This window comes from Zosterops lateralis, assembly GCF_965231275.1.
Source record: "Zosterops lateralis genome assembly, chromosome: Z".
Taxonomy (NCBI): domain Eukaryota; kingdom Metazoa; phylum Chordata; class Aves; order Passeriformes; family Zosteropidae; genus Zosterops; species Zosterops lateralis.
The window spans coordinates 59,413,404-59,429,555 of NC_139800.1; the positions used below are offsets into that span (position 1 = coordinate 59,413,404).

Sequence of the window (16,152 nt, forward strand, 5' to 3'; positions counted from 1 at the left end):
TATTACCACCCACACTTGCTCTTCTCTGGAACAAAAGCCACCAGAATCCAAAAATTCACAGAGCAGAAAATTAGTCCATATTTCATGACTTGCACAAATCCGTAAGTCAAGCCCCTAGGGAGTTACACTTCATTAAGTGGAATTGTGCAGGAAATGGAATTTTCACCCTCTTGCCAGTCTCACCTTAGAAAGAAATTGCTGGAATTTCAAAATGCAATTAAGATCTTCAAAATGCATTGGAAAAAATACCTTTGGGCAATGTATGTGGCATTGTCTAAACATTGCCATTTAATTTCAATTATAGATTGTTATGATTTACAATACATTGGACCACAGCACATGACAGGACGTTTAAAACATTTCTTTCCTCCAGGTTACTATACTTTCCTGCAAAGATACTCTTGTTCAACACCAAAAAATTCCTCATACTTTTACCCCAAACCCCAAGAGTTGAAAGTTGAGCTGCTGGCAGCCAAGAGTTCTTCATACAGTGCAGTCAACAGCAGAGGAAAACACTTGTGGGTGTCCTGGGAATGTGTATCACTCTGTAGAGTTGGGCTCAGGATATCTATTTCCTTTCTGTAATATTTTCTCAGGACCTTGAGTGGAAGCAGGACTGCTATAAACTAGGATTGCTTCTGAGCAATTGACTGAAAGCAGTGATTTTACTGAAGCACTTTCTTAGAAGTACACTGAATGCATAGCAATAAAGAAACAGGATGAATGACACATTTCTGCAAGTGTAAATCAATACACTTCATGAATGCCGAGATACAAACATTGCTGCCTACCTTCACATCATCTCTGTAGGACTGAACTTTCTCACCACCAATCCTGACCCTAGTGCATGGTAAAGGAATCCAATTAAGTACAAAAATTAAACAGAAATATTGGATTTCTGGCAATCATACAGGTAAAACTCCATACAGGGAAGGATGACTGATTTAGAGCAGGGAGTGCTAATAGGTGCACTGGTAACTCATCTTTACTAATGCATTAAAAAAACAAGTGTCCATTGGTGATAGGAACCAAGTTCTGCATTGGAAGGTTTTCAGAAATTACAATCTTGGGGTATCTTGCTGTAATGTGAGGTCAGCATTGCAGGAGTTGGGATTACTTCATGAGAGACAGTTTCCTACCCATGGCTATGGGACAAGAATCTGCTGCTTGTGTGGAGAGAATATTTGTTTCTTCAGCTGGAGAGCTCTCCAAATGGCAGCAGCTGAGAGAAATGCAGACATCTTCAGGAGAGTTGCAGGGCAGTAGCAGTCCTCTGAAACTTGTGGTCTCCTCAGGCTGTCCAAGTTTCCTAGGCAAGAGAGCAAGGATTGCAGTGCACCTTGGAGGAGCAAAGAGCATAAAGAACAGCAAGGAGCAACTTGATGCTGTCAGAAAGTTCTGTTACTAGACCTGGGTACCTACGCTTGGAAAATTAAATGACAGCCAGCTGCTGGGCACAAAGGCATCAGGCTTTGTGCAACATTTAGATGAGAGGCTCCAGAGTCGCAAATTCTTCAAAGAAAAATGGCCATCTCAAGAGCTGGGATATGGAGGATCAGTGGAATTCAGTGTTACCTTGCTGACGGTTTCATGGCAAGGAAGCAGTCAGGGCCCTCCCCTCCCTCTGCAAAGCTCTGGCCAACGCCCTCCTACCTCCCCCAGTGCCAGCAGAATACTCCCCATGTCCACTGAGTGCTCTTCTGGTCCTACAGGAATGCTGCCTCGGCCTTCACGGCCCATTTCCACTGGCACAATTCCTGTGATGCCAACTGGTACCTGTGACCAGCAGGACAGGAACAGGTGGAGAAGGGGTGACAGTGACCCCAGTGTCCACAGTTCCAGTGAGCACCTCCTTATCTGAGCAGTGATGGGGCCAGTGATGCTGGGTGGTAGCCAGTGACCCCCCTGTGCAGCTCTGCCCAGTACTGACTGGCCCCAAGGCAGCCCTCCCCATGCCCGGGGGGGCCAGAGGGCTGTCTCTGTCCCCGGTGGCCACTGGGCACAGGTGAAGCCACTGGGAATGATGGTGGGGTGAAGTTACTGAAAGGCTTCAAAACCTTCCATGCACCCACCTCTAGTGAGTCAATGGACAAATGTGGGGAATGCAAGTCTGCATATAAAACAGTGGGGCCAGCAGCACCAGGCAGGATTGTGCTCAGCACTGGTGAGGCCACACCTCAAGTCCTGTTCCACCTGTGGACCTGTTACCAAAAATCAGTAAAAATAAAAAACTCCTAAACACTAATGTAGCATTAAGAAGCCAGAATTCTTTATTTAGCAGGATGCATGAGGGGATATCTCCTTCCAAATCTCATTCAAGCTGAGTTTAGAGAAAACTCTAGTTTATATACTGTATTTTACATACATATTGATAGGTTTTCCTAGAAGAAACATAGATATGAGAATAATTTCTCTGAAGTCATTACCATATGTTCTCTCTCCATATGTTCTTCAGTCTTGGGGTCTCTTTGGTGATCCCTGGTGGTCAGGGACCCCAAAGTCACAGCTGACAGCCGAGAGAACTGGTGTAAGTTGGCACAACTGGGCTGGTTGCTTTCCAATCTTCCTACAAAATAAGTGCTGTGCAGTTCCATAGGTCAACGTTTTTTTGAAAAATAAGCATTGTATTAACCCACTAGGTGCAAACAATTCACCATCTGGCGACAGGCCCTTCTCTGCAAGAAGGATAGTGAGGTGCTGGAGTAAATCCAGGAATGGGGAAAAGAGCTGATGAAAAGTCTGGAGCTCAAGTCCCCTGAGGAGCTGCTGAGGGAGCTGGGGTTGTTTAGTGCCAAGAAATGGAAACTCGGGGGATTTACCACTCTGTACACCTGCCCGAATGCAGGTGTAGACAGGCAGTCTCTTTCTCCCAGGTCACAAGGGACAGGGCGAGAGGACAGCCTCGGGCTGTGCCGGGGAGGTTTGGGTTGGACATTAGAAGGAATTTCTTCATAGCAAAGCTGCCCGAGGAGATGGCAAAGTCAGTGTCCCTGGAGCTGTTTAAGGAAAGACTGATGTGGCACTCGGTGCTATGTTTTGGTTGACACGGTGGGATTCGTTCACAGGCCGCCCTCGGTGCTCTCAGAGATCTTTTCCAACCCGACAGCTCCCGTAACGCTGTAAGAGCTGCGCACAACAGCGCTCACTACACAGCCCTGGGGTCACACCGGGACCGGCACGGCCCCACCGAGCCCGGCGGGACGAGCAGGGAGGGGGAAAGGGGCGGGCTTCTCTCAACTCTCGTCTCTATGGGACCGCAGCGGAGAGCACAGCGCCCGGGCCGCGCCCCACCGCCACCGGGGCGGGGAGCACTGAGGGGAGGGCGGGGAGCGCTGAGAGGAGGGCGGGGCGGGAAGGGGCGGGGAGCACTGAGGGGAGGCGGGGAGCACTGAGGGGAGGGCGGGGAGCACTGAGGGGCGGGAAGGGGCGGGAAGGGGCGGGGAGCACTGAGGGGCGGGAAGGGGCGGGAAGGGGCGGGAAGCGCTGAGGGACGGGGCGGGGCGGGGCGGCTGCAGGCCGGGCCCTGTTGGCGGCGCGGCGGTAGCGGCGGCCATCGGGCAGGCCCGGCTCGCACATGGCGGCCAGCGCGGTCTCCAACCCGTCCCAGCTCCTCCCGCTCGGTAACCACGGGGGGCTCCGGGCCCCACTCGCGGCCCGGCCCGGCCCAGGGTGGCTCTCCGGGGGGCGGTGGCGCCGCGCTGCGCTGGCGGGAAGCGGGAAGCGGGAAGCGGGAAGGCGGGAGCGCCTGGCGGCGGGGCCCGCGGCCCGGGAGGGTGTCGGGTCTGGCCGGGAAAAGGGGCTGGGAGCGGGGATAGGTGTGGGGTGTTGGGGCCGGCGGGAGCGGGGATGGGGATGAGGATGTCCGCGGGTTTGTGTGGGAGAATGGAGGGGGAGGGTGTAGGAGTGTGTGGAATGCGTCTCTCTTTGTGTAAATAAACACAAACAACCTGAAAGGCACGAAAAGCTTGCTTTGTGGAACGTATGTTTTTCTCTGTGTCTGCAGAACTGGTGGATAAGTGCATCGGTTCACGCATTCACATCGTGATGAAGAGCGACAAAGAAATTGTTGGGACGCTTCTGGGGTTTGATGACTTTGTCAGTATCCTTTGGTGAAGGGTTTAAGACTGTCTGTTATATGCTCTGGCCTGAGTAATTTATGGCTCTTGAGAGTTTTGAGTTCACTGAATAGAACTTTTATATGCATTACTCTGATATTTTCAGCTTCCAGGTAAAATCACGTTTTGGTATGAAATAAAAATAGCATTAAGTATTCTCATTTTAAAATCTGGGCCTTATTTTCCTTGAAACTAAATTTTCAGATATGGTGCTGGAAGATGTTACGGAATTGTAAGTATGTTTTCTGCCTCTTGTTGCTATTTAATGTTTGGTTCACTGAGGCAAAATACTGTGCAAGATCTGCTAGCAAAATGTTTTTACATTGTTGGAATACTTGCCAGCTGCCTAGTTTAACCTTGGACTTAAAACTTTAGAAAGTGATCTGTTCAGAACAGCTGTGCCATAGAGTGGCTATTGCATGGTTTATACTTATGTGGGGATCCTCTTTGTAGTCTGAATTTTGCATGGGTTGTGTGGCAAACTTTCCAGTAGTTCATTTGTTTTTACACTTCCTTAAGACCTAAGCAGACATTCAAAATGTAGCAAACTTAAACATTTTTAGTCATAATGTTAATATGTCATACTGAAGAAATTGCCAAGCTTCAGAGCGTGAATACATATCTCCATGCACTGAGTAGAGGAGACCTTTTTAGATGCCAGTTACCTTTCTGTACCTAGGTGCTCCATTTATCAAGAACATGCTGCAGTGTGGCTGATTTATTTATTAGTTCCAACAGTGGCCACCTTAATCGGTTCTGTGGTCAAAACTGGAACCATTGTCCCTGGTAGTGTGTTCTTACTTACTGTTTCTAATGCTCCTTCAGTGAGATCACACCTGAGGGCAGAAGAATCACAAAGTTGGACCAGATTCTGCTCAATGGAAATAACATAACTATGGTGAGTCATCAAAGGCTGCATTGTGTTGACTTTCTGTGCCTGTAAATCAATTGGTGATTGTATTCAACTCCTTTAAGCTGAGCTTTCCTGACAGTTCTGCTACATCAGGAAGTTTGAAGTAGCTTGTCTGCATAACTGGCCACAAAGCCTGGACTTTCAACACAAGGGCATTCCTAATTTTGTGGGAAGAGGAAGGCTCAAGTGGGAAGATACGAGTCTTAGCTGGCTCTGTATGAATGAGGAGTTGTCTCCATTGCATAGTTCTACTTATCTTGCACCTCTGCACTGTGCCTGAGCAGGTGCCATCCTGTGTTAATTTCTAAGCCTTTTTCTGCTTTGGTTATTGTTTGGCATGTTGAAAGGATAGCATACATTCTGATTCCTTGTATGGGGTGAAATTCTTACCATCCAGTGGTGTGTTGCCCTTGAAGAGGAACCTGGTGGATTTTCAGCAAGACACAGATACATTTCTGCATTAGATCTCATGTGTCTTTTGGGGATGTATCTTCCCATATCAGGAAGTCCATGCTTTAGACTTTTTCTTATTTTGATCCCAAAACCAGTGAAGCTCTTTCTCTTTAGAAGTGCTCAGCTGATTATGAAGGAGATATCAGGTTTGGTTTGTGCATCTCTGGCAATAACTGACTTCCTCTGTTGGGAGAGTCTAAAAGCCACTTTTGTAGTCTAGCATGTTTGTTGTAAAGCAAGAGCTGTCATGTATGGGTTTGTAAAGCTCAACTCTATGGCACTAATGCAAAAATGTCTTACTCTTTTATAGCTGGTTCCTGGAGGAGAAGGACCTGAAGTGTGAAGACATGATATTCATATGTACTTTACGTATAAATGCAAAATCTAAATAGGGATTTGGGGTAGAAGTGTGTTTGGATGTGGATCGTTTGTTTGCTTTGCTTACACACTTGGCATTTTACGAAAGATAACCCCTTAGGAAAGGTGATGGTGATAATGTTGACTTTGTAAGATGAAATCATTACTTTCTTGTAAAGACACATGAACCTCTTCTGAATAAAAGGCTTTTTTTTGTTAGTTACTGTGTTCTGTTATGTAAGTGCACAGGTTAGATCATTTATAACTACTTGATGAAATAGAAAAATGACAGTTGTGCTTCAGTTGCCATCAATCTTCATATTTTCTACATCTGTTGCATTTGTTTCTGGCCCAAGTCTATATAATAAACAGGTCATGAGCCAGGATGTAGCTGTCCTTTGGCATACAGGCAGAATACTGAGCTGGATGTTTTTTTCAAAGGCTGTGTCACTGGAAACCATGGGGCAGAATTCTGTAGAGTTCTGAAAGGCCTTCAGACTGAGAGTATCTGTTTGATGCTCAGCAACCTTTGGTTCTGCTGGCCTTGAGGTTCAATTCTTATGGCCCATTTTGCTTGGCAGACATACTTCTTTACAGCAGACGCCCTCTAATGGCATTTGGCAAGTGAGAGTAGACAGACCAGACCTAAAAATCCCCAAGGCTGGTGTTAAAACTTCTCACTGGTGTCAGTGCTGACTCTGCTTTCATCACTTGATGCTGTGTATACTCAAATTCGGAGCTGCCAGTGGCTGCTTGTATAGTTTGGAACACTCACTTTCGAGCAAGAGAAACAGGAGTTTCTGTCTCCATCTGTTCTGTGACAGATACTGCATGCTACTATTTGAGGATAATTTTTGTGAGGAATTGCTGTTTTGTTACGAGTCCATGCTCCCAGAGCAGCTTATGCTCTGAGAGCTTAGTACACCTCTCAACTGGCTTCTATGTATAAATGCCTTTGGAGAGGAATCACAGGTGTCTGCTGTCACTGTAGACAAGGAGGGTGCAGCATGGGCTCATGTGGACAGGATGTGCTTTGCCTTGCCGTTACCAGAAGAAAGAAGAGCTGAAAAGAAGGGGGCTCAAAGTGCAACATTTTGCAAGGAAGCTGCTGTACTGTATCTTTCTGCCTTGCCTAATTTGACAGAAAAGCTGCCTTCTGCTAGCTGGATGTGAGGTCACAAAGCAATGAGAACCTCTTACTGAAGCCTGTTAAAAGGGAGAGGGAAGCCCTCCTCTCCCAGGGAGTGTGCAGCTTCAGGCTCATGTGTTCTGAATAGATGATCTGTGATTGCAGTGTTTAGATTGTGTCCTGCCAATCTATACCGTTTACCCCCTGAATGTGTTTGGTTTTTTACTTTCTGTCTCCATTTCTTCCTCCAACTTTGTTTAATGCATGTATTTAAAAAAGACACATTTTTTTAAACTTAGATTTGATTGAAGCGTCATCTGTGGTTGTTTGCCTCAAACACTTTTCTTTCCTAGAAGTAAGTTGAGTCTTCTCAAAAGAAATGAGTATACTTCAAAGATTCCTATTCAGGGGAGCAGTACTGTGGTGGGATATTGTTGAATAAAATTTTGGTGTTTCTCTAGTATGTGCACTTGATTTCTACTTCACTAAGTGAAGTCAGTCATCCTTCTCAGAGAAGAGTATATCTTGCTTCAAAAGCAGCTTTTACTCTGACAGCACAAATATCTTGTTCTCAGAAGTTTGTTGCCTTGAAAAAACCCAAACAACTTAATACTACCTCAGTTCTTGCTTGATTGGCTGTGTTTTGTTCCACTTACTCCAGAAGGAGTGCTAGGACTTATCTTTAGGAAGATATTTTAATTCCTGACTTGCAGGTCTGCCGAGATCCGTCTAAAGAGAGTTTGTGCCTGCAAACACTGTTAGTCCTTTCTAAGATGAAACATTTTTTCACTGTCAGCTAAGAATACAAAGTATTCCAAATGGGTCTGGTTTGCTTTGCATTCATTATTCCTGTAGCCTGTTGATTTGAAAGTGCAGCTAGTAAGCTTATCCAGTAAGTAAGTAGTGGTAGAATTTGTTATTTGTCTCCTAGAAATCCAAGTGCTTAATTATACTGCACTGTTGTTGTGGACACTAGTCTTCTCCGGAATACTATGGAGGGTGCCACCACATGTAGCATATCATTTAAAATAATAACCTTAGGTTTAAAAAGATAGTTGTCAGGTTAAAATAACTTTGTGGTTATAACATGCACAATGGTGATTCTATTTATGTTTGTTGTGCTTTCTGTTTTTCTTTTGGATAGCACTGGTTGCAGTGATCTTTAGTTCTACTACCTGGATATCTGTCTTAGGATGGAGAAAGTTCTCTTCTGCCTCCTGTTTCAGTATGTTGCTCGTTTTGGTTTGGGTATAAATATCCTCTGAGTAACCTCACTGAAATTATTAAAATGAACTCCCAGGTCACTGGTAATTCTTAACACAGTCAGTGCTTCCAGAGAATATCAGTGTAATTTAGCAGTCACATCAGTAATATGTTGTTTTGCAGGTGTAACAGTATTTTAGTCAATTGAACTACAGCCAGACACAATGTAAGCAGAGAACAACACTAGAAGATTTATTCCAGTTTCAATTCCCATGAATCTGACCTTGAGGCAGTTAATACAAGGAGTCAGCAAATATTTTCAGAAGCTTGCTTTGACATTTTTGAACTACTATAATGAACAGGAATCAAAATTCAGCTCTGTTTTGACTGGTGCTGCATTAATGCTGGGCCACACTTTTGCTTTCTGCTGAAAGAGAGAATGGATTTGAATTAATCATTTATCTGCAACTTGACGTCATTTTCATGAAGACACAATGGTTGGTTAATTAAACTGTCAGAAACAAAATCAAGGTTTCAAAAATGATGCCATTTTATTTCAGAGGTCCTTGCTCACATTTTTACAATATATTGCATAACTCACCATTTTCTGCAAAACCTAATATATATTTAATGGCTTTTTTCTATAAGCCTTTATAAGCTCACATTCCCTTGAAGCCTTCTTCTAGAACCTCAAAATAAGCATTACAAATGAAGTATTTGTTGCTTTAATAGGAATACAGTTACAAGAAAAGACAAAAATATACCTGTTTAATCCATTATGAAGAAATACTTCAAGCAGATTGAATACGATCTTCATACATCAATACTTAATACAATTTGTTAGCTGTTTTCTTTCTTTTTTCTGTGATGCATTTAATCAAAATTTAAAAATACATGTTTAATAGAAAAAAATAGCAAAGTACTGTAGTTTTATTCCAGTTAATGGGTTCTCAAAACCCAGAGTAATCTTTTTAAATCTACTTCAAACCTGTAATTAGTTAGTCTTTGGTTGGATGGCTGGTTGGTTTTACATGCTTCTTTTAATGGATCCTCATATTTTGTTTTCAGTACTGATTAAAAAGAGTGGCCCTCAGCAGCCATTAAGTGCAAAGTGATTTGCCAAGTTCTGCTGTCACCTGCATTCCCCTGGCATTCCATTTGGTGAAGAGCTTGATGTGGCAGCAGTCCCTGCACAGGAAAAGGAAAACACAGATCATAAGGATTTATAAATAAGCAGTTAAAATATTTTTCCATTCAGTAAGCACCGATATATTGTTGTGATTTAGGAATGCTACTCCCCAGTTCAGTGCCTCCACCAAGGCTCTCTCAAACTAGACACTCCAGTGTACTCTTCAAATTTGCCAGAGGCTGATGCATGGTAAGGAACATGATACCTACTCAATACTCTGCTCTCTCTCTCAGGGGTCTATGAGACAGCTTTTGAAATTAATCCTATTGTGTGACTCAGCTCTTTCTGGGGTTCCATGTCACCACAGGGCTTCCTTTTCAAGGCCTGAGATGGTGTTTGGGCACAGGGTACGTCTACAGCCATCCAGTGGTTGATTCCACCACTGTCAGCACACAGCGCTTGCCTTAGTGGGTTTGTGGGAGGGAGTGCACTTTAACCAGCCAGGCCTTCCCATATTTATATTTTGGCCATTGTTCCCCATACTAAAGAGGCTTTACTTGGCCTGCTTTTGCTTGGAGTGCATTGCATGTTTCACAGTTAAGGATAATGTGGGAAATAGTGTCCATGGTTAAGTCCACCCCTCAGTCATGAATCCGTCTGTTCTATCTCTTCCCCGATGACCTGAAGCATCATGGGCCCAATGAGCCAGAAATAATTCACCCTTTTTTTGCCAATCCAGATCCACCTGAGATCCACTTTAATCTTGGCAGTCCAATCCACCTCTCCATTGTCGTGATGTTCTTCAGTAGCCCAGCTCACAGGTGTGTGTGCATCACATGATGTGCTTTAACAGCCAGCTTCTCTACATAGGCAGTGATGTCTTGTCATACTTCAGCAGCCTAGATGGGTTTACTTCAGGGCTCCTAATTTATCTTTTTCCATTGGTCCAGCTTCCCCTACAGAGCTTTTGCTACTGTTCAGTGGTCAGTGTAGAGGCAGGGCACTGCCCATTTTTCTCATACAGTGATATCTAAAGCCATCTGGATGGCTTTCAGCTCTGCAAATTGACTTGATCCAATTTGTCTTGCAGTAGCTTCTGCAACTTGCCATGTAGTAATCCATATAGCAGCCTCCCAGTTTTGATTTATTCCCATGATATGGCAGGAACTGTCTGTGACGAGGGCATGTTGCTTTCCTTTTTCTGGTAGCTGATTATATGGTGAGGCCTCCTCAGTACATGGCACCTTTTTGTCCTGCTCTGATGATGGTAGTCCAAAATGTTTGGCTTCCTTGATTTCTAAGATCCGTGGGTGATTGGTATTTGTTATTTGAGCTTGCTGTGTGATCAGCACAACTCACTCACTCACTCCATGTAGCATCAGTGACATGATGTGTGGGACTTTCTCTTTGGACATCCAGCCCAGCACTGGCAGTTAGGGTGCCAGGAGGAGCTGTGATTTGGTGCACAAAGTAGCTTGAAACCCTTAATAAGCTGCCAGAATCTCTTTTTCAGTTGAGGTGTAACAGACCTTGTACAGAGATCTCTTGTATCTCTCAGTCTGGAACCCCACTGGTCATCCTGAAGTCTTCCTGGGTACTTTTTGCCAGATACCCAGGAAGGACCACTTTCCCCATCTGCAGTGTAGAGCAAATTTTTCATGCTCCTATCCTGACTAGCCCAAAGGTTACTGCATGAAGAATCTACTGTTTGCTTCATTCAAAAACCTGTCATTGTGCAAGTTCCCAGTTGAAATTATTCTTCTTCCATGTCGCATGATATAGAGAGGGTTTACAATCTGACTGTAATCTGTAACATGAATCCTCCAGAAACCTGCAGTGGGTAGAAAAACCTGTGCTTGCTTCTTGCTGGTTGGTGGGGAGTTGGTGGGGACACAGCTGCTTGTTTGTTGACCACATCCATTGGAATCTGATGACATCCCTCTTGCCATTTTACTTCCAGAAGCTGAATTTCCTGGGCAGATCACTTGAGTTTGCTTTGCTTTATGGCACAACGAGCCTTCAGGAGGATCTGGATTATCTTCTCTCCTTTCTCAAAAGCTTTCTTTGCTGTGTTGCCCCATACAATATCATCGAAGTACTGCAAGTGTTCTGGAGCCTCATCCTTTTCTAGCACAGTCTGGATCAGCTCATGGCAAATAGTGGAGCTGTGTTTCCACCCTAGGGCAGCTGGTTTCAGGTATACTGGATGCTCCTGCAGGTGAAACAAAACTGTGGCCTGTACTCTGCTGCTAAAGGAATGGAAAAAACTGCATTAGCAATATCAATGGTGGCACCCCTTTGCTGCCCTGCACTCCAGCTCATACTGAAGTTCCAGCATGTCCAGCACAGCAGCAGTCAGAGGTGGTATGAGCTCATTCAGGCCACTGACAGTCTACTGTTGATCTCCACTCTCCATTAGACTTCCACATTGGCTATATAGGGCTACTAAAGGGTCAGCAAATCTCGCTGACCACTCCCTAGCTCTCCAGCTCTCAAATCATCTCCTGGATGGGGGTTACAGAGGCCTGCTTGATGTGATATTGCTGACACTGCACTGTTGTGGTAGCCATCAGTATCTGTTTTTCTTCAACTCTTAGCAGTCCCAAAGCAGAGGGGTGCTCTGAGAGACAAGGCAAGATCATCCTTGAGAGAGTAGCTTTCCCTCACCCTTGACATGAGCTGCCTCTAGAAGCTGAGAATTTCTGTGCTCTTCCCAATCCTCTGGTCAATGCCCACATTCCAGGACAGAGATCCCAGCTGCTTGGCTTCACTGCCATCCAGTTTCATATCATGGGCCATGACCATGGCCTTTCCTGACTGTTAGCTGAAATCTATTTGTATATTTCACAGGTCAGCTGGAGATTGGGTGGTTTTCTCTGGCCCTGCCTCTTCCTCCTGTTTTGAGGGCTCTGCTTCCTCTTCATCCCTCACAAAGTGAGCTGATTACATGTTGGATTTCTTTTTCTTTATAGAGGTGACTCCTACTGGCAGGAGTTGTTCCTCTGGTTCAGCAGAAGTTTGAGTGGCCATGGTGCCTGTTGGTCTGCCTTCTTTCTCCTCTCCCTGGGGGTGATGTCTACTGTTGAGCAGTGTCCGGTAAACAGTAGCCAGGACAGAACACATTTTAGAACTTCATGCCTCTCTGGAGCTACTACAGCATTTTTCTTTGACCTATTTTGTTACTTTAAGAGGTTCCTGTAGCTGTTCACAGGTGAACATTCCTGTGCTGGAATAGGCTCCTGGCAGGGACCTGTAGACCTATGGAGAGAGGAGCCCATGCTGGAGCAGGTTTCCTGGTAGGACTTGTGAGCCTTTGGTGGACCTATGCTGGAGCACCCTCTTCTTGAAGCACACAGTGGAAGAGTAATCCCTGTTGCAGCAGTTTGTGAAGAACTCTTCTTTCTTTCCTCTGGGAGCTGGCACAGATAGGACCCTGTCCCACCACTGGAACTGTACCTCCTCTGGCAAATAAATAGCAACTGCAGTTCCCATTGCAATGGCTGCAGCTATAAAATCTTACAGTGATTTCAGTCTTTCTTCTTGTACTCAGCAAACTCTTAAATTAATGCATGAACAAGACATAGAGAAAATGATCCTTTTAAACTCCTACCAGAAGGCACACTAGAACATTTTCAGCAGCAATACATGTGGCAGCTTCAGAAAAACGGGACATTCCATTGATTGTCTTCCTTACACTCTTGAAATAAATCCCTAATCCTAAGTAGAAATCACTAAGTAGGCACACAGGCAATGCTACAGGAAACATATCTATAACTTGACAAAAAGTTATAGAAGTTATTAATAACCATACTTTACTGGCTGTTTATAAAAGTTAATTTTCTGTATCTTGTTTCCAGTATTAAATAGTTCTGCCTTAATAGAATTAACTAGATTGACTGCCCTGTTAATGTTTTCCCCCTTATATCACCATTGGGTATCTGATCTGGATCTTCTAAAGGTCATAAAATAACTGTATCCAGTGTTTTCGGGAAAAAAGCAAGCATAAGCAAAGCATAAACACTCCTTACAGTACTAATCTCCCTAAAGATTACCCAACTCTTGTTAAAGCCTTAATAGCATGACATGCAATTTAGCCCTCTAAATGTAGATTTTAGTTCCCAGCACTTACTTTCCTGCTCCTTTTTTTTCTTTAAACGTTTTGTCCGGTCAATGGCAGCCAACTCAGCTTTCAGCAACAGGTAACGTTTCCGAATTTCCTGCATTTTTGTTTGGAGAACTGTTATGCGCTCTGTGCTACTCAAATTTTGCAAGTCAGCTGCAATTTAAACAATTTCTGTTAATTATGGCATTGTAGCATTTCACAAATCTTCTGAATTTTGATGAAGGGGAAGGGACTCAAATCTTAGTGATGTGCTTTGAGGTGGCAGGCAGAAAAGCTGAGGAAGAGTAGCTGCTGCTTATTATCAGTGTCTTAACTGACACAAACATACTGAAACTTCTTACGAGAAATATTAAACAAGTCCTGGTTCATTAAGGCAAAATGGAAGGGGAAGATTTAAAAATTAATAATCTAAGAGGCTGAACAAAAAACAGAGAACAAGGAGTAAAACAATAAGAATGAAGAACTATCAGGATATATAACAAAATAAAGCAAACTGAGCATGGAGTGATTTTAGAGGGAAAAACCCCTCAAAACCAGAAAATTCCAAAAGCCTTCTTATAGTATATAGCAAGACCACAAGAGGCATGTTTCAAAGAAGATACTTACACACTTGAAAACTCCATTTGCAACCTTTGGGCAAACGGTTATTGTGTTCTTTTAGATCAGACTCTCCACTTTCCCCACATTTTCCTGTGAGAAGGTAGATTGTTACAAAACAAAGCAACTTTCCCACCCAACCCAAAGCTTACCAAGAGCTGTCTCACTCTAACATGACAGAATCCATGCTGGTGTAGCAGCTTGGCACACAGCTCTCTGCACCACGGGTGCACAGGTACAGGACAACAACCCAGGTCTGTAATGGGGCCTAATTCTGGCATTCTGGGAAAGGGAAACCTTGCACTGGAAACACCAGCCAGTTAGTTGTTGTGCACATAGACTCAGATCTGTTCCATGGATTTATGGGAACCAAAGTCCTACAGACCTAGAAGGCTGATGAAAGTAGCAGACTATGGCTCCACAATCCATCCCAAAAACTGGCAAATATTTAACTGAAAGCGTGTGTGCATGAACATAAGGAGGTAGGGTAGGGACACACTTCCTGGAAGGAGATTCTTGAATACGATCCAGCTGCTCAAAGTTCGTATAGCCACAGTCCACTCTACTCTCCAACTGGATCACGACAGCAGTGCACTTATTGCTTTAGAACCACATCCATAAATAAATTGCCTGCATCAGAAAATAAGGCAAAGAGGCACTGTAATGTGTTCATGTAGGTGTTAAAATTATCCACATCTTTGTAGGTATGGAGCTATGTAGTCTTTTTAAGACTTTGCAAGTCTGATTATTGCATCCTAGCTCCTGTTCACCTTTTAAAATATTAATTTCAAACAAATTACATGGTACTTTCACACATTTTATTTCATATTGAGCTACTGTACTTACTACTTTTATTCTTCTTTTTGATGTTCACAGATGTTTTGATGCTTGTTTTCTGCTTTTTGGAGGAGCTGTCTCTTCCCTGAGCATCTTGAAGGTTTTTTTGGCCTCTAGACACTATAAAGGAGGAAAAAGACTCCCAAAAGTAGAAAGAAACAGAAATAACAACAACAAAAAACCCTGCAGTTCTGTGTGTTTTTCTCAAAGTATGCACATCTGTGATTAACAAAGCAATAGAGATATATTTATTGAGGCCTGCCTATTGGCCTCTTCCAAACTCTCACCTTTGTTGAAAGAAACACATTATATTGCATTCTTTTTAAACAACACTTTCAGATGAATGATGATAGTAACATACCTTAAGGGCATTTTGAGGAAATTCAGTTATGGTTAACTGAAGTCTGTTGCAATGAAAAAAACAATTCTGTCATCTCAGTATAGTCAGACACATATTTTCTTCCTCAGTTCCTAATTTTTTTTTTAGGCAAAAGACCCAGGAACTTAAACAAAAAAGATTTTGGATCCAGCCTTGCCAACAGTTAAAAAAGTAGGCAGCAATACACTGACATCATGTGCACAAATGTGGCTATGTTTATTATCCTCTATTCTCTGGTGGTCTCATGATGAATCTCAAAATAACACCTGAATGTGAAACCCGGCTAAGGTCAATGCTTGATTAACTGCTTGACTTCCATTTTTCAGAACATTAACTTCACAAGGGGCAATGGTTGTCCAAACATGCAATAACTGGCACTTTCTCTCCACATTAAATAGCTTACAGAGAATGAAGTTTTATGCAAGAAACAGCATCTTCTATTTGTAAGCAGGGCACTCAAATGCTTTCATTTTGCTACAGTAAATATTCCTTACAATGCATTACAGTTTATTCTGGGCTTTTCTCATCAGTTATAAACATCAGTTTAAACATTTTTCTTATATACTTTTTTCTTCATTGAACCATCATAATTCCTAACAAAAGGCCAAGAAACTTCCTGGCAGTTGTATCTTATTCACTAGATGATTACAGCATTTCCACAGATCTGAAGTAGACAGTAGGCAACTATTTCCTACAAAAATTCACTTCCCAGCAGCAAAACTATAACAGAATGAAGAAACATCTGCAATGGTAAAATGAGAGTTGCTTAAGTTGAAGACAGCTCTTTTTACCCTTTCCTTTACCATTTTCAGCATGCTCTGGCTCTGATTGATTACTACTGCTGGAGCTGACACTGGCATCAAAACCTTTTGAAGAAATATTTTGCTCAGACTTGAGATCTTGCATCTGCCCTGCAG

The 16,152-nt window shown here is 43.5% G+C and overlaps 1 protein-coding gene and 1 long non-coding RNA gene across 3 annotated transcripts; one reads left to right on the forward strand and one right to left on the reverse strand.

The window, feature by feature from the left end:
- The first annotated feature begins 3,519 nt into the window (after positions 1–3,519).
- On the forward strand, positions 3,520–6,057 carry LSM5 (LSM5 homolog, U6 small nuclear RNA and mRNA degradation associated). The gene is made up of 5 exons (XM_083884498.1): positions 3,520–3,620; positions 4,004–4,099; positions 4,320–4,347; positions 4,941–5,013; positions 5,792–6,057. The coding sequence occupies exons 1-5, from the start codon at positions 3,575–3,577 to the stop codon at positions 5,822–5,824; spliced, it is 276 nt and encodes a 91-aa protein (XP_083740624.1). The 5' UTR covers positions 3,520–3,574; the 3' UTR covers positions 5,825–6,057.
- Positions 6,058–8,447: 2,390 nt separating this feature from the next.
- LOC310922339 lies at positions 8,448–14,113 on the reverse strand. 2 transcript variants are annotated; one of them, XR_014592405.1, is made up of 4 exons: positions 14,029–14,113; positions 13,429–13,575; positions 9,307–9,358; positions 8,448–8,594 (listed from the first exon to the last, which is right to left on the reverse strand). It is a non-coding gene; the product is annotated as an uncharacterized lncRNA (long non-coding RNA). The 2 variants fall into 2 exon arrangements; XR_014592406.1 differs by having other exon boundaries at positions 8,448–8,597.
- Positions 14,114–16,152: the final 2,039 nt, after the last annotated feature.